General features: G+C 48.2%; 2 protein-coding genes across 3 annotated transcripts in view; one reads left to right on the top strand and one right to left on the bottom strand.

The window, feature by feature from the left end:
- Nucleotides 1–9314, bottom strand: part of LRRIQ3 (leucine rich repeats and IQ motif containing 3) — an 87968-nt gene extending 78654 nt beyond the window's left edge. For both annotated transcript variants that reach the window (XM_063939086.1, XM_063939087.1), the window contains exon 1: nt 9244–9314. The gene's annotated coding sequence lies outside the window, so the exon portion shown is untranslated. The remainder of the gene's footprint in view (nt 1–9243) is intronic.
- Nucleotides 9315–16812: 7498 nt separating this feature from the next.
- FPGT (fucose-1-phosphate guanylyltransferase) overlaps nt 16813–18903 on the top strand; it is a 42909-nt gene continuing 40818 nt past the window's right edge. Inside the window, exon 1 of the mRNA XM_063939085.1 lies at nt 16813–16975. Within this exon, the coding sequence (XP_063795155.1) occupies nt 16903–16975 (73 nt within the window). The 5' untranslated portion in view covers nt 16813–16902. The remainder of the gene's footprint in view (nt 16976–18903) is intronic.

Here is an 18903-nt window from a genome sequence, read left to right as displayed (position 1 = left end):
ATATAGGGGAGTATAGAGCATTACACAGCCCCCTGCTCCTATCTCTGCTCTGTAATAGAATGACATCACTATAATGACACGCAGGCAGCAGGGATATAGGTGAGTATAGAGCATTACACAGCCCCCCTGCTCCTATCTCTGCTCTGTAATAGAATGACATCACTATAATGACACGCAGGCAGCAGCAGGGATATAGGGGAGTATAGAGCATTACACAGCCCCCCTGCTCCTATCTCTGCTCTGTAATAGAATGACATCACTATAATGACACGCAGGCGGCAGCAGGGATATAGGTGAGTATAGAGCATTACACAGCCCCCTGCTCCTATCTCTGCTCTGTAATAGAATGACATCACTATAATGACACGCAGGCAGCAGGGATATAGGGGAGTATAGAGCATTACACAGCCCCCTGCTCCTATCTCTGCTCTGTAATAGAATGACATCACTATAATGACACGCAGGGATATAGGGGAGTATAGAGCATTACACAGCCCCCTGCTCCTATCTCTGCTCAGTAATAGAATGACATCACTATAATGACACGCAGGCAGCAGGGATATAGGGGAGTATAGAGCATTACACAGCCCCCTGCTCCTATCTCTGCTCAGTAATAGAATGACATCACTATAATGACACGCAGGCAGCAGGGATATAGGGGAGTATAGAGCATTACACAGCCCCCCTGCTCCTATCTCTGCTCTGTAATAGAATGACATCACTATAATGACACGCAGGCGGCAGCAGGGATATAGGGGAGTATAGAGCATTACACGGCCCCCTGCTCCTATCTCTGCTCTGTAATAGAATGACATCACTATAATGACACGCAGGCGGCAGCAGGGATATAGGGGAGTATAGAGCATTACACGGCCCCCTGCTCCTATCTCTGCTCTGTAATAGAATGACATCACTATAATGACACGCAGGCAGCAGGGATATAGGGGAGTATAGAGCATTACACAGCCCCCTGCTCCTATCTCTGCTCTGTAATAGAATGACATCACTATAATGACACGCAGGCGGCAGCAGGGATATAGGGGAGTATAGAGCATTACACAGCCCCCCTGCTCCTATCTCTGCTCTGTAATAGAATGACATCACTATAATGACACGCAGGCAGCAGGGATATAGGGGAGTATAGAGCATTACACAGCCCCCTGCTCCTATCTCTGCTCTGTAATAGAATGACATCACTATAATGACACGCAGGCAGCAGGGATATAGGAGAGTATAGAGCATTACACAGCCCCCTGCTCCTATCTCTGCTCTGTAATAGAATGACATCACTATAATGACACGCAGGCAGCAGGGATATAGGGGAGTATAGAGCATTACACAGCCCCCTGCTCCTATCTCTGCTCTGTAATAGAATGACATCACTATAATGACACGCAGGCAGCAGGGATATAGGAGAGTATAGAGCATTACACAGCCCCCTGCTCCTATCTCTGCTCTGTAATAGAATGACATCACTATAATGACACGCAGGCAGCAGGGATATAGGGGAGTATAGAGCATTACACAGCCCCCTGCTCCTATCTCTGCTCTGTAATAGAATGACATCACTATAATGACACGCAGGCAGCAGCAGGGATATAGGGGAGTATAGAGCATTACACAGCCCCCTGCTCCTATCTCTGCTCTGTAATAGAATGACATCACTATAGTGACACGCAGGCAGCAGGGATATAGGGGAGTATAGAGCATTACACCGCCCCCTGCTCCTATCTCTGCTCTGTAATAGAATGACATCACTATAATGACACGCAGGCAGCAGGGATATAGGAGAGTATAGAGCATTACACAGCCCCCCTGCTCCTATCTCTGCTCTGTAATAGAATGACATCACTATAATGACACGCAGGCAGCAGGGATATAGGGGAGTATAGAGCATTACACAGCCCCCTGCTCCTATCTCTGCTCTGTAATAGAATGACATCACTATAATGACACGCAGGCAGCAGGGATATAGGGGAGTATAGAGCATTACACAGCCCCCTGCTCCTATCTCTGCTCTGTAATAGAATGACATCACTATAATGACACGCAGGCAGCAGGGATATAGGGGAGTATAGAGCATTACACAGCCCCCTGCTCCTATCTCTGCTCTGTAATAGAATGACATCACTATAATGACACGCAGGCAGCAGGGATATAGGGGAGTATAGAGCATGACACAGCCCCCTGCTCCTATCTCTGCTCTGTAATAGAATGACATCACTATAATGACACGCAGGCAGCAGGGATATAGGGGAGTATAGAGCATTACACAGCCCCCTGCTCCTATCTCTGCTCTGTAATAGAATGACATCACTATAATGACACGCAGGCAGCAGGGATATAGGGGAGTATAGAGCATTACACAGCCCCCCTGCTCCTATCTCTGCTCTGTAATAGAATGACATCACTATAATGACACGCAGGCAGCAGGGATATAGGGGAGTATAGAGCATTACACAGCCCCCTGCTCCTATCTCTGCTCTGTAATAGAATGACATCACTATAATGACACGCAGGCAGCAGCAGGGATATAGGGGAGTATAGAGCATTACACAGCCCCCTGCTCCTATCTCTGCTCTGTAATAGAATGACATCACTATAATGACACGCAGGTAGCAGGGATATAGGGGAGTATAGAGCATTACACAGCCCCCTGCTCCTATCTCTGCTCTGTAATAGAATGACATCACTATAATGACACGCAGGCAGCAGGGATATAGGGGAGTATAGAGCATTACACAGCCCCCTGCTCCTATCTCTGCTCTGTAATAGAATGACATCACTATAATGACACGCAGGCGGCAGCAGGGATATAGGAGAGTATAGAGCATTACACAGCCCCCCTGCTCCTATCTCTGCTCTGTAATAGAATGACATCACTATAGTGACACGCAGGCAGCAGGGATATAGGGGAGTATACAGCATTACACAGCCCCCCTGCTCCTATCTCTGCTCTGTAATAGAATGACATCACTATAATGACACGCAGGCGGCAGCAGGGATATAGGGGAGTATAGAGCATTACACAGCCCCCTGCTCCTATCTCTGCTCTGTAATAGAATGACATCACTAAGATTCACTATAATGACACGCAGGCAGCAGGGATATAGGAGAGTATAGAGCATTACACAGCCCCCTGCTCCTATCTCTGCTCTGTAATAGAATGACATCACTATAATGACATGCAGGCAGCAGGGATATAGGGGAGTATACAGCATTACACAGCCCCCCTGCTCCTATCTCTGCTCTGTAATAGAATGACATCACTATAATGACACGCAGGCAGCAGGGATATAGGGGAGTATAGAGCATTACACAGCCCCCTGCTCCTATCTCTGCTCTGTAATAGAATGACATCACTATAATGACACGCAGGCAGCAGGGATATAGGGGAGTATAGAACATTACACAGCCCCCTGCTCCTATCTCTGCTCAGTAATAGAATGACATCACTATAATGACACGCAGGCAGCAGGGATATAGGGGAGTATAGAGCATTACACAGCCCCCCTGCTCCTATCTCTGCTCTGTAATAGAATGACATCACTATAATGACACGCAGGCGGCAGCAGGGATATAGGGGAGTATAGAGCATTACACAGCCCCCTGCTCCTATCTCTGCTCTGTAATAGAATGACATCACTATAATGACACGCAGGCAGCAGGGATATAGGGGAGTATAGAACATTACACAGCCCCCTGCTCCTATCTCTGCTCAGTAATAGAATGACATCACTATAATGACACGCAGGCAGCAGGGATATAGGGGAGTATAGAGCATTACACAGCCCCCCTGCTCCTATCTCTGCCCTGTAATAGAATGACATCACTATAATGACACGCAGGCAGCAGGGATATAGGGGAGTATAGAGCATTACACAGCCCCCTGCTCCTATCTCTGCTCTGTAATAGAATGACATCACTATAATGACACGCAGGCAGCAGGGATATAGGGGAGTATAGAGCATTACACAGCCCCCTGCTCCTATCTCTGCTCTGTAATAGAATGACATCACTATAATGACACGCAGGCAGCAGGGATATAGGTGAGTATAGAGCATTACACAGCCCCCCTGCTCCTATCTCTGCTCTGTAATAGAATGACATCACTATAATGACACGCAGGCGGCAGCAGGGATATAGGGGAGTATAGAGCATTACACAGCCCCCCTGCTCCTATCTCTGCTCTATAATAGAATGACATCACTATAATGACACGCAGGCAGCAGGGATATAGGGGAGTATAGAGCATTACACAGCCCCCTGCTCCTGTCTCTGCTCTGTAATAGAATGACATCACTATAATGACACGCAGGCAGCAGGGATATAGGGGAGTATAGAGCATTACACAGCCCCCTGCTCCTATCTCTGCTCTGTAATAGAATGACATCACTATAATGACACGCAGGCAGCAGGGATATAGGGGAGTATAGAGCATTACACAGCCCCCTGCTCCTATCTCTGCTCAGTAATAGAATGACATCACTATAATGACACGCAGGCAGCAGCAGGGATATAGGGGAGTATAGAGCATTACACAACCCCCCTGCTCCTATCTCTGCTCTGTAATAGAATGACATCACTATAATGACACGCAGGCAGCAGGGATATAGGTGAGTATAGAGCATTACACAGCCCCCTGCTCCTATCTCTGCTCTGTAATAGAATGACATCACTATAATGACACGCAGGCAGCAGGGATATAGGGGAGTATAGAGCATTACACAGCCCCCTGCTCCTATCTCTGCTCAGTAATAGAATGACATCACTATAATGACACGCAGGCAGCAGCAGGGATATAGGGGAGTATAGAGCATTACACAGCCCCCTGCTCCTATCTCTGCTCTGTAATAGAATGACATCACTATAATGACACGCAGGCGGCAGCAGGGATATAGGAGAGTATAGAGCATTACACAGCCCCCCTGCTCCTATCTCTGCTCTGTAATAGAATGACATCACTATAATGACACGCAGGCAGCAGGGATATAGGGGAGTATACAGCATTACACAGCCCCCCTGCTCCTATCTCTGCTCTGTAATAGAATGACATCACTATAATGACACGCAGGCGGCAGCAGGGATATAGGGGAGTATAGAGCATTACACAGCCCCCTGCTCCTATCTCTGCTCTGTAATAGAATGACATCACTAAGATTCACTATAATGACACGCAGGCAGCAGGGATATAGGAGAGTATAGAGCATTACACAGCCCCCTGCTCCTATCTCTGCTCTGTAATAGAATGACATCACTATAATGACACGCAGGCAGCAGGGATATAGGGGAGTATACAGCATTACACAGCCCCCCTGCTCCTATCTCTGCTCTGTAATAGAATGACATCACTATAATGACACGCAGGCAGCAGGGATATAGGGGAGTATAGAGCATTACACAGCCCCCTGCTCCTATCTCTGCTCTGTAATAGAATGACATCACTATAATGACACGCAGGCAGCAGGGATATAGGGGAGTATAGAACATTACACAGCCCCCTGCTCCTATCTCTGCTCAGTAATAGAATGACATCACTATAATGACACGCAGGCAGCAGGGATATAGGGGAGTATAGAGCATTACACAGCCCCCCTGCTCCTATCTCTGCTCTGTAATAGAATGACATCACTATAATGACACGCAGGCGGCAGCAGGGATATAGGGGAGTATAGAGCATTACACAGCCCCCTGCTCCTATCTCTGCTCTGTAATAGAATGACATCACTATAATGACACGCAGGCAGCAGGGATATAGGGGAGTATAGAACATTACACAGCCCCCTGCTCCTATCTCTGCTCAGTAATAGAATGACATCACTATAATGACACGCAGGCAGCAGGGATATAGGGGAGTATAGAGCATTACACAGCCCCCCTGCTCCTATCTCTGCCCTGTAATAGAATGACATCACTATAATGACACGCAGGCAGCAGGGATATAGGGGAGTATAGAGCATTACACAGCCCCCTGCTCCTATCTCTGCTCTGTAATAGAATGACATCACTATAATGACACGCAGGCAGCAGGGATATAGGGGAGTATAGAGCATTACACAGCCCCCTGCTCCTATCTCTGCTCTGTAATAGAATGACATCACTATAATGACACGCAGGCAGCAGGGATATAGGTGAGTATAGAGCATTACACAGCCCCCCTGCTCCTATCTCTGCTCTGTAATAGAATGACATCACTATAATGACACGCAGGCGGCAGCAGGGATATAGGGGAGTATAGAGCATTACACAGCCCCCCTGCTCCTATCTCTGCTCTATAATAGAATGACATCACTATAATGACACGCAGGCAGCAGGGATATAGGGGAGTATAGAGCATTACACAGCCCCCTGCTCCTATCTCTGCTCTGTAATAGAATGACATCACTATAATGACACGCAGGCAGCAGGGATATAGGGGAGTATAGAGCATTACACAGCCCCCCTGCTCCTATCTCTGCTCTGTAATAGAATGACATCACTATAATAACACGCAGGCAGCAGGGATATAGGGGAGTATAGAGCATTACACAGCCCCCTGCTCCTATCTCTGCTCTGTAATAGAATGACATCACTATAATGACACGCAGGCAGCAGGGATATAGGGGAGTATAGAACATTACACAGCCCCCTGCTCCTATCTCTGCTCAGTAATAGAATGACATCACTATAATGACACGCAGGCAGCAGGGATATAGGGGAGTATAGAGCATTACACAGCCCCCCTGCTCCTATCTCTGCCCTGTAATAGAATGACATCACTATAATGACACGCAGGCAGCAGGGATATAGGGGAGTATAGAGCATTACACAGCCCCCTGCTCCTATCTCTGCTCTGTAATAGAATGACATCACTATAATGACACGCAGGCAGCAGGGATATAGGGGAGTATAGAGCATTACACAGCCCCCTGCTCCTATCTCTGCTCTGTAATAGAATGACATCACTATAATGACACGCAGGCAGCAGGGATATAGGTGAGTATAGAGCATTACACAGCCCCCCTGCTCCTATCTCTGCTCTGTAATAGAATGACATCACTATAATGACACGCAGGCGGCAGCAGGGATATAGGGGAGTATAGAGCATTACACAGCCCCCCTGCTCCTATCTCTGCTCTATAATAGAATGACATCACTATAATGACACGCAGGCAGCAGGGATATAGGGGAGTATAGAGCATTACACAGCCCCCTGCTCCTGTCTCTGCTCTGTAATAGAATGACATCACTATAATGACACGCAGGCAGACAGCAGGGATATAGGGGAGTATAGAGCATTACACAGCCCCCCTGCTCCTATCTCTGCTCTATAATAGAATGACATCACTATAATGACACGCAGGCAGCAGGGATATAGGGGAGTATAGAGCATTACACAGCCCCCTGCTCCTATCTCTGCTCTGTAATAGAATGACATCACTATAATGACACGCAGGCAGCAGGGATATAGGGGAGTATAGAGCATTACACAGCCCCCTGCTCCTATCTCTGCTCAGTAATAGAATGACATCACTATAATGACACGCAGGCAGCAGCAGGGATATAGGGGAGTATAGAGCATTACACAACCCCCCTGCTCCTATCTCTGCTCTGTAATAGAATGACATCACTATAATGACACGCAGGCAGCAGGGATATAGGTGAGTATAGAGCATTACACAGCCCCCTGCTCCTATCTCTGCTCTGTAATAGAATGACATCACTATAATGACACGCAGGCAGCAGGGATATAGGGGAGTATAGAGCATTACACAGCCCCCTGCTCCTATCTCTGCTCTGTAATAGAATGACATCACTATAATGACACGCAGGCGGCAGGGATATAGGGGAGTATAGAGCATTACACAGCCCCCTGCTCCTATCTCTGCTCTGTAATAGAATGACATCACTATAATGACACGCAGGCAGCAGGGATATAGGGGAGTATAGAGCATTACACAGCCCCCTGCTCCTATCTCTGCTCTGTAATAGAATGACATCACTATAATGACACGCAGGCAGCAGGGATATAGGGGAGTATAGAGCATTACACAGCCCCCCTGCTCCTATCTCTGCTCTGTAATAGAATGACATCACTATAATAACACGCAGGCAGCAGGGATATAGGGGAGTATAGAGCATTACACAGCCCCCTGCTCCTATCTCTGCTCTGTAATAGAATGACATCACTATAATGACACGCAGGCAGCAGGGATATAGGGGAGTATAGAGCATTACACAGCCCCCTGCTCCTATCTCTGCTCTGTAATAGAATGACATCACTATAATGACACGCAGGCAGGCAGCAGGGATATAGGGGAGTATAGAGCATTACACAGCCCCCCTGCTCCTATCTCTGCTCTGTAATAGAATGACATCACTATAATGACACGCAGGCAGCAGGGATATAGGGGAGTATAGAGCATTACACAGCCCCCTGCTCCTATCTCTGCTCTGTAATAGAATGACATCACTATAATGACACGCAGGCAGCAGGGATATAGGTGAGTATAGAGCATTACACAGCCCCCTGCTCCTATCTCTGCTCTGTAATAGAATGACATCACTATAATGACACGCAGGCAGCAGGGATATAGGGGAGTATAGAGCATTACACAGCCCCCTGCTCCTATCTCTGCTCTGTAATAGAATGACATCACTATAATGACACGCAGGCAGCAGGGATATAGGAGAGTATAGAGCATTACACAGCCCCCTGCTCCTATCTCTGCTCTGTAATAGAATGACATCACTATAATGACACGCAGGCAGCAGGGATATAGGGGAGTATAGAGCATTACACAGCCCCCTGCTCCTATCTCTGCTCTGTAATAGAATGACATCACTATAATGACACGCAGGCAGCAGCAGGGATATAGGAGAGTATAGAGCATTACACAGCCCCCTGCTCCTATCTCTGCTCTGTAATAGAATGACATCACTATAATGACACGCAGGCAGCAGGGATATAGGGGAGTATAGAGCATTACACAGCCCCCTGCTCCTATCTCTGCTCTGTAATAGAATGACATCACTATAATGACACGCAGGCAGCAGGGATATAGGGGAGTATAGAGCATTACACAGCCCCCTGCTCCTATCTCTGCTCTGTAATAGAATGACATCACTATAATGACACGCAGGCAGCAGCAGGGATATAGGTGACCCCTATGATGTGAGCCCCTATTACAGGGCAGCTTGGTGGATACACTGTAGCAGCGAGTGATTCCCATGTGGCAGCTTCATGAGTGCTGGATAGAGTACCTGTGGCACTGAGATCCTGTGCAGCCGCCTGGTCTCTCACTGGGGATTGCTCATGTGTGTTACACTCTGCTCCTATGGAAACCACAGGTCTTAAAGTGACAGGACGCACCCATCCCTACACTGCTGCCAGCACGGCGAGGGTTACTAGGAACGTCCTGATGTCTGCAGAGCAGGTTGTCACACTGCAAAACAATCTGTGTTACTGTACATTGTATTCATATATAATGACTGATACACAGGAATGTAGGCGTATAACAGCATATGCTGTGCACACAGTGCTTTGTGCATTCCTGCAATGCAACATCATCATCATCATCATCATCAGTAGTAGCATTATATAGATTGAAAAAATAAAATTATATATATATACTGTATATACATATACACACACATGTATTTGTGTAATCCATGTTATTGGCTTCCTCTGATTCTCTAATGGGTCTGCAGCGGCCTCTGCTTCTTGTGCAGCTGCGGCTGTCTGTTTACTACCTTCTGACAATGCGAGAATACGCAGGGCGCGCCGAACATCCCAGCGACTGCATGGTGCGTGCCACCCGCCCACTGTTTTGCCCTTTGCAGAAGCAGCTGTCACCATCGGTACCTGGACATGTATCCGATTTATGCTGGTTGCAAAATATGCATCTGAAACAGGCGTCCTATCTCCGTCCATGCACTACTGATTATTATTACTGTCCTTTATTTATATGGCGCCACAAGGGTTCCGCAGCGCCCAAATACAGAGTACATAAACAAATCATCAAAACAGGAAAACAGCGACTTACAGGTGAAGACAATATAGGACAAGTACAGGGTAAATAATAAACATAGCTACATCAGCAGATGACACTGGAATAAGTATCAGGTGGCAGAAGACTGCTGGATTTGGTGCAATTGAAGATTAGTAAAGTAAGAAAAAGGATAAGCATATGAGGGAAGAGGACCCTGCTCGTGAGAGCTTACATTCTAAAGGCTGATGTTGGCTTACACGCCCTCAGCACCCAGGACGCTCAATCCAGAGGGAAAAGTTCTGTGCCCAGTTATCAGCTAAAAACGCACATTTCACGGAACTTGTGATCTACATCCGTGTGCAAATAGAAATATAATTTTAATACCTCTGATTCATGGCCGACCATGTGGCCACCTTGTCATCATCATGCTGTCATGGTAACAAGCCTATTTTCTCTATCGTCCTAGTGGATGCTGGGGTTCCTGAAAGGACCATGGGGAATAGCGGCTCCGCAGGAGACAGGGCACAAAAAGTAAAGCTTTAGGATCAGGTGGTGTGCACTGGCTCCTCCCCCTATGACCCTCCTCCAAGCCTCAGTTAGATTTTTGTGCCCGGCCGAGAAGGGTGCAATCTAGGTGGCTCTCCTAAAGAGCTGCTTAGAAAAATTTAGCTTAGGTTTTTTATTTTACAGTGAGTCCTGCTGGCAACAGGATCACTGCAACGAGGGACTTAGGGGAGAAGAAGTGAACTCACCTGCGTGCAGGATGGATTGGCTTCTTGGCTACTGGACATTAGCTCCAGAGGGACGATCACAGGTACAGCCTGGATGGTCACCGGAGCCTCGCCGCCGGCCCCCTTGCAGATGCTGAAACGAGAAGGTCCAGAATCGGCGGCAGAAGACTCCTCAGTCTTCTTAAGGTAGCGCACAGCACTGCAGCTGTGCGCCATTTTCCTCTCAGCACACTTCACACGGCAGTCACTGAGGGTGCAGGGCGCTGGGAGGGGGGCGCCCTGGGAGGCAAATGAAAACCTTTTTTGGCTAAAAATACCTCACATATAGCCTCCGGGGGCTATATGGAGATATTTAACCCCTGCCAGAATCCGTTAAGAGCGGGAGACGAGGCCGCCGAAAAAGGGGCGGGGCCTATCTCCTCAGCACACAGCGCCATTTTCCCTCACAGAAAGGCTGGAGGGAAGGCTCCCAGGCTCTCCCCTGCACTGCACTACAGAAACAGGGTTAAAACAGAGAGGGGGGGCACTAATTTGGCGTTAGAAATATATAAAAAAGATGCTATAAGGGAAAACACTTATATAAGGTTGTCCCTATATAATTATAGCGTTTTTGGTGTGTGCTGGCAAACTCTCCCTCTGTCTCTCCAAAGGGCTAGTAGGTCCTGTCCTCTATCAGAGCATTCCCTGTGTGTGTGCTGTGTGTCGGTACGTGTGTGTCGACATGTATGAGGACGATGTTGGTGAGGAGGCGGAGCAATTGCCTGTAATGGTGATGTCACTCTCTAGGGAGTCGACACCGGAATGGATGGCTTATTTAGGGAATTACGTGATAATGTCAACACGCGCCAAGGTCGGTTGACGACATGAGACGGCCGACAAACAATTAGTACCGGTCCAGACGTCTCAAAAACACCGTCAGGGGTTTTAAAACGCCCGTTTACTTTAGTCGGTCGACACAGACACAGACAGGGACACTGAATCCAGTGTCGACGGTGAATAAACAAACGTATTCCTTATTAGGGCCACACGTTAAGGGCAATGAAGGAGGTGTTACATATTTCTGATACTACAAGTACCACAAAAGAGGGTATTATGTGGGATGTGAAAAAACTACCGTAGTTTTTCCTGAATCAGATAAATTAAATGAAGTGTGTGATGATGCGTGGGTTCCCCCCGATAGAAAATATGGGCGGTATACCCTTTCCCGCCAGAAGTTAGGGCGCGTTGGGAAACACCCCTTAGGGTGGATAAGGCGCTCACACGCTTATCAAGGCTGGAAAAATATCATAAAAAGTATATACACACATTCTGGTGTTATACTGCGACCAGCGGTCGCCTCAGCCTGGATGTGCAGAGCTAGGGTGGCTTGGTCGGATTCCCTGACTAAAAATATTGATACCCTTGACAGGGACAGTATTTTATTGACTATAGAGCATTTAAAGGATGTATTTCTATATATGCGAGATGCACAGAGGGATATTTGCACTCTGGCATCAAGAGTACGTGCGATGTCCATATCTGCCAGAAGATGTTTATGGACACGACAGTGGTCAGGTGATGCAGATTCCAAACGGCACAAAGGTGTATTGCCGTATAAAGGAAGAGGAGTTATTTGGGGTCGGTCCATCGGACCTGGTGGCCACGGCAACTGCTGGAAAATCCACCGTTTTTACCCTAAGTCACATCTCTGCAGAAAAAGACACCGTCTTTTCAGCTTCAGTCCTTTCGTCCCTATAAGAGTCATATCTGCCCAGGGATAGAGGAAAGGGAAGAAGACTGCAGCAGGCAGCCCATTCCCAGGAACAGAAGCGTTCCACCGCTTCTGACAAGCTCTCAGCATGACGCTGAGACCGTACAGGACCCCTGGATCCTACAAGTAGTATCCCAGGGGTACAGTTTGGAATGTCGAGACGTTTCCCCTGCGCAGGCTCCTGAAGTCTGCTTTACCAAGGTCTCCCTCCGACAAGGAGGCAGTATGGGAAAAAATTCACGAGCTGTATTCCCAGCAGGTGATAATTAAATTACCCCTCCTACAACAAGAAAAGGGGGTATTATTCCACACTATATTGTGGTACTGAAGCCAGAAGGCTAGGTGAGACCTATTCTAAATCTAAAAAAATTTGAACACTTACAAAGGTTCAAATCAAGATGGAGTCACTCAGAGCAGTGATAACGAACCGGGAAGAAGGGGACTATCTGGTGTCCCGAGACATCAGGGATGCTTACCTCCATGTCCCAAATTTGCCCTTATCACTAAGGGTACCTCAGGTTCGTGGTACAGAACTGTCACTATCAGTTTCAGACGCTGCCGTTTGGATTGTCCACGGCACCCCGGGTCTTTACCAAGGTAATGGCCGAAATGATGGTTCTTCTTCGAAGAAAGGCGTCTAAATTATCCCTTACTTGGACGATCTCCTGATAAGGGCAAAGTCCAGGGAACAGTTGGAGGTCGGAGTAGCACTATCTCGGATACTGTTACAACAGCAGGGGTGGATTCTAAATATTCCAAAATCGCAGCTGATCCCGACAACAAGTCTCCTGTGCTTAGGGATGATTCTGGACACAGTCCAGAAAAAGGTGTTTCTCCCGGAAGAGAAAGCCAGGGAGTTATCCGAGCTAGTCAGGAACCTCCTAAAATCAGTGCATCATTGCACAAGGGCCATGGTAAAAAAAAATGGTGACTTCCTTCGAAGCAATTCCAGTCGGCAGATTTCATGCAAGAACTTTTCAGTGGGATCTGCTGGACAAATGGTCCGGATCGCATCTTCAGATGCATCAGCGGATAACCCTATATCCAAGGACAAGGGTGTCTCTCCTGTGGTGGTTACAGAGTGCTCATCTTCTAGAGGGCCGCAGATTCGGCATTCAGTTTTGGATGTTGGTGACCACGGAGGCCAGCCCGAGAGGCTGGGGAGCAGTCACACAAGGAAAAAATTTCCAGGGAGTGTGATCAAGTCTGGAGATTTTCTCCACATAAATATAGCTAAGGGTAAATTTATAATGCTCTAAGCTTAGCAAGACCTCTGCTTCAAGGTCAGCCGGTATTGATCCAGTGGGATAAAACATCACGGCAGTCGCCCACGTAAATAGACAGGGCGGCACAAGAAGCAGGAGGGCAGTGGCAAAAACTGCAAGGACTTTTCGCTGGGCGGAAAATCATGTGATAGCACTGTCAGCAGTGTTTCATTCCGGGAATGGAAACTGGGAAGCAGACTTCCTCAGTAGGCACGACCTCCACCCGGCAGAGTGGGAACTTCATGGGGAAGTTTTCCACATAATTGTAAACCGTTGGGAATTACCAAAGGTGGACATGATGGCGTCCCGTCTGAACAAAAAACGGGACAGGTATTGCGCCAGGTTAAGAGACCCTCAGGCAATAGCTGTGGACGTTCTGGTAACACCGTGGGTGTACCAGTCGGTGTATGTGTTCCATCCTCTGCTTTTCATACCTAAGGTACTGAGAATTATAAGACGTAGAGGAGTAAGAACTATACTCATGGCTCCGGATTGGCCAAGAAGGACTTGGTACCCGGAACTTCAAGAGATGCTCACAGAGGACTTATGGCCTCTGCCGCTAAGAAGGGACTTGTTTCAGCAAGTACCATGTCTGTTCCAAGACTTACCGCAGCTGCGTTTGACGGCATGGCGGTGGAACGCCGGATCCTAAGGGAAAAGGCATTCAGGAAGAGGTCATTCCTACCCTGGTCAAAGCCAGAAAGGAGGTGACCGCACAACATTATCACCACATGTGGCGAAAATATGTTGCGTGGTGTGAGGCCAGGAAGGCCCCACGAAGAAATTTCAACTCGGTCGATTCCTGCATTTCTTGCAAACAGGAGTGTCTATGGGCCTCAAATTGGGGTCCATTAAGGTTCAAATTTCGGCCCTGTCGATTTTTCTTCCAGAAAGAATTGGCTTCAGTTCCTGAAGTCCAGAAGTTTGTCAAGGGAGTATTGCATATACAACCCCCTTTTGTGTCTCCAGTGGCACTGTGGGATCTCAACGTAGTTCTGGGATTCCTCAAAACACATTGGTTTAAAACCAGTCAAATCTGTGGATTTGAAGCATCTCACATGAAAAGTGACCATGCTCTTGGACCTGGCCTGGACCAGGCGAGTGTCAAATTGGTGGTTTTTTTCTCAAAAAAGCCCATATCTGTTTGTCCATTCGGACAGGGCAGAGCTGCGGACTCGTCCCCAGTTCTCTCCCTAAGGTGGTGTCAGTGTTTCACCTGAACCAGCTTATTGTGGTGTCTTGCGCCTACTAGGGACTTGGAGGACTCCAAGTTGCTAGATGTGGTCAGGGCCCTGAAAATATAGGTTCCAGGACGGCTGGAGTCAGGAAAACTGACTTGCTGTTATCCTGTATGCACCCAACAAACTGGGTGCTCTTGCTTTTAAGCAGACTTTTGCTAGTTGGATGTGTAATACAATTCAGCTTGCACATTCTGTGGCAGGCCTGCCACAGCCAAAATATGTAAATGCCCATTCCACAAGGAAGGTGGGCTCATCTTGGGCGGCTGCCCGAGGGGTCTCGGCTTTACAACTTTGCCGAGCGGCTATTTAGTCAGGGGCAAACACGTTTGTAAAATCCTACAAATTTGATACCCTGGCTAAGGAGGACCTGGAGTTCTCTCATTCGGTGCTGCAGAGTCATCCGCACTCTCCCGCCCGTTTGGGAGCTTTGGTATAATCCCCATGGTCCTTTCAGGAACCCCAGCATCCACTAGGACGATAGAGAAAATAAGAATTTACTTACCGATAATTCTATTTCTCGGAGTCCGTAGTGGATGCTGGGCGCCCATCCCAAGTGCGGATTATCTGCATTACTTGTACATAGTTACAAAAATCGGGTTATTATTGTTGTGAGACATCTTTTCAGAGGCTCCGCTGTTATCATACTGTTAACTGGGTTCAGATCACAGGTTGTACAGTGTGATTGGTGTGGCTGGTATGAGTCTTACCCGGGATTCATAAATCCTTCCTTATTGTGTACGCTCGTCCGGGCACAGTACCTAACTGAGGCTTGGAGGAGGGTCATAGGGGGAGGAGCCAGTGCACACCACCTGATCCTAAAGCTTTACTTTTTGTGCCCTGTCTCCTGCGGAGCCGCTATTCCCCATGGTCCTTTCAGGAACCCCAGCATCCACTACGGACTCCGAGAAATAGAATTATCGGTAAGTAAATTCTTATTTTTATATGGAGGCCTGGGGCTATAGACCTATAAACCCCATTGGTAATCTGGCACTGCCTCAAATTGTCCATCCCTGTCCTTTCAGCTAAATCTACAGGGCTATACACTTAAAATTAGAGAAGGTATATGTGTGGGTTTGGTGAAAAGCAAGAGCCCCTTGTTATTTGAACCACTTTTTTTCCTAGGTACACTTGCACACATTTTTGAAGGAACTCGGCATGGACGTTGTTCCAAACATCTTGGAGAACTAACCATAGATCTACTGTGGCTGTAGCCTTACTTCTGTCTCTTCACGTAATCCCAGACAGACTCGATGATGTTGAGATCAGGGCTCTGCGGGGACCATATCATCACTTCCGGGACTCCTTGTTCTTCTTTATGATGAAGATAGTTATTAACGACATTGGCTGTATGCTTTGGGTCGTTGTCCTGCTGCAGAATAAATTTGGAGCCAAAGGGTGGACACACCAAATATTGATATGATTTGGGGTTCTGTTCTGTTCATTTACTTTGCATTTTGTTAATTGACAAAAATTAACTATTAACACTTCTAGTTTTGAAAGCATTCTTACTTTTCAGCATTTTTTCCACACCTGCCTAAAACGTATGCACAGTACTATATACACGACTAATTTAGTCTGCCTGCACATATTACACAATACAGTCAGTGCTGTGCATTACAGAGAGTTGCACTATATACAGGCGGTGCTGTGCATTACAGAGAGTTGCACTATACACAGCCAGCAGCTGAGGTCTAGCAGAACCTCACTGTATTACACAGAAGCTCTGCTCTGCTGTGTGTATGAATGGGACACGCCCCTCCCTAATCTAACCCAGCTACATTGTATCACGGAGGCCACGCCCCCTGCTGAGTCACATGACACACGCTCTCTACTTTCACTGGCATTGCCCCTAACCAATATGGCCGCTGCAGGGATATAGGAGGTTCTGTGACTGCACCAGGGTCAGAAGTTATAGAGCCCGAGTGTCAGGAAGAAGAAGCCAGGATGTGTGATCCGGGAGCTGCCAGGCTGCAGAGAGAAACCCACCGCAGGCTGGCACAGTACAGCTCCCTCAGAGGTACTTACCTGTGAACACACACACCTACAGTGCAGCTCCCTCAGAGGTACTTACCTGTGCTCACACACACCTACAGTGCAGCTCCCTCAGAGGTACTTACCTGTGCTCACACACACCTACAGTGCAGCTCCCTCAGAGGTACTTACCTGTGCTTACACACCTACAGTACAGCTCCCTCAGAGGTACTTACCTGTGCACACACCCCTACAGTGCAGCTCCCTCAGAGGTACTTACCTGTGCTCACACACCTACAGTACAGCTCCCTCAGAGGTACTTACCTGTGCACACACACTCCTACAGTACAGCTCCCTCAGAGGTACTTACCTGTGCACACACCCCTACAGTGCAGCTCCCTCAGAGGTACTTACCTGTGCTCACACACACCTACAGTACAGCTCCCTCAGAGGTACTTACCTGTGCTCACACACCTACAGTGCAGCTCCCTTTGAGGTATTTACCTGTGCTCACACACTCCTACAGTACAGCTCCCTCAGAGGTACTTACCTGTGCACACACCCCTACAGTGCAGCTCCCTCAGAGGTACTTACCTGTGCTCACACACACCTACAGTACAGCTCCCTCAGAGGTACTTACCTGTGTGCGCACACCCCTACAGTACAGCTCCCTCAGAGGTACTTACCTGTGCACACACCCCTACAGTGCAGCTCCCTCAGAGGTACTTACCTGTGCGCACACACACCTACAGTGCAGCTCCCTCAGAGGTACTTACCTGTGCACACACCCCTACAGTGCAGCTCCCTCAGAGGTACTTACCTGTGCTCACACACCTACAGTACAGCTCCCTCAGAGGTACTTACCTGTGCACACACACTCCTACAGTACAGCTCCCTCAGAGGTACTTACCTGTGCACACACACACCTACAGTGCAGCTCCCTCAGAGGTACTTACCTGTGCTCACACACACCTACAGTACAGCTCCCTCAGAGGTACATACCTGTGTGCACACACACCTACAGTACAGCTCCCTCAGAGGTACTTACCTGTGCTCACACACCCCTACAGTGCAGCTCTCTCAGAGGTACATACCTGTACACACACACACACACACACACACACACACACACACACACACACACACACACACACACACCTCCTACAGTGCAGCTCCCTCAGAGGTACTTACCTGTGCACACACCCCTACAGTACAGCTCCCTCATAGGTACTTACCTGTGCGCGCACACACCTACAGTACAGCTCCCTCAGAGGTACTTACCTGTGCACACACCCCTACAGTACAGCTCCCTCAGAGGTACTTACCTGTGCACACACCCCTACAGTACAGCTCCCTCAGAGGTACTTACCTGTACTCACACCTACAGCGCAGCTCCCTCAGAGGTACATACCTGTGTCACACACCCCTACAGTACAGCTCCCTCAGAGGTACATACCTGTGCTCACACACCTACAGTGCAGCTCCCTCAGAGGTGCTTACCTGTGCGCACACACACCTACAGTACAGCTCCCTCAGAGGTACTTACCTGTGCACACACACACCTACAGTGCAGCTCCCTCAGAGGTACATACCTGTGCTCACACACCTACAGTACAGCTCCCTCAGAGGTACTTACCTGTGCTCACACACACCTACAGTACAGCTCCCTCAGAGGTACATACCTGTGCGCACACACCCCTACAGTACAGCTCCCTCAGAGGTACATACCTGTGCGCACACACCCCTACAGTACAGCTCCCTCAGAGGTACATACCTGTGCTCACACACACCTACAGTACAGCTCCCTCAGAGGTACTTACCTGTGCACACACACACACCTACAGTGCAGCTCCCTCAGAGGTAGATACCTGTGCTCACACACCTACAGTACAGCTCCCTCAGAGGTACTTACCTGTGCTCACACACACCTACAGTACAGCTCCCTCAGAGGTACTTACCTGTGCTCACACACAC

Source organism: Pseudophryne corroboree, chromosome 9 (assembly GCF_028390025.1).
Source record: "Pseudophryne corroboree isolate aPseCor3 chromosome 9, aPseCor3.hap2, whole genome shotgun sequence".
Classification (NCBI taxonomy): Eukaryota; Metazoa; Chordata; class Amphibia; order Anura; family Myobatrachidae; genus Pseudophryne; species Pseudophryne corroboree.
Note: the sequence above shows the minus strand (reverse complement) of the source record. Positions and strands in the feature narration are given on the sequence as shown.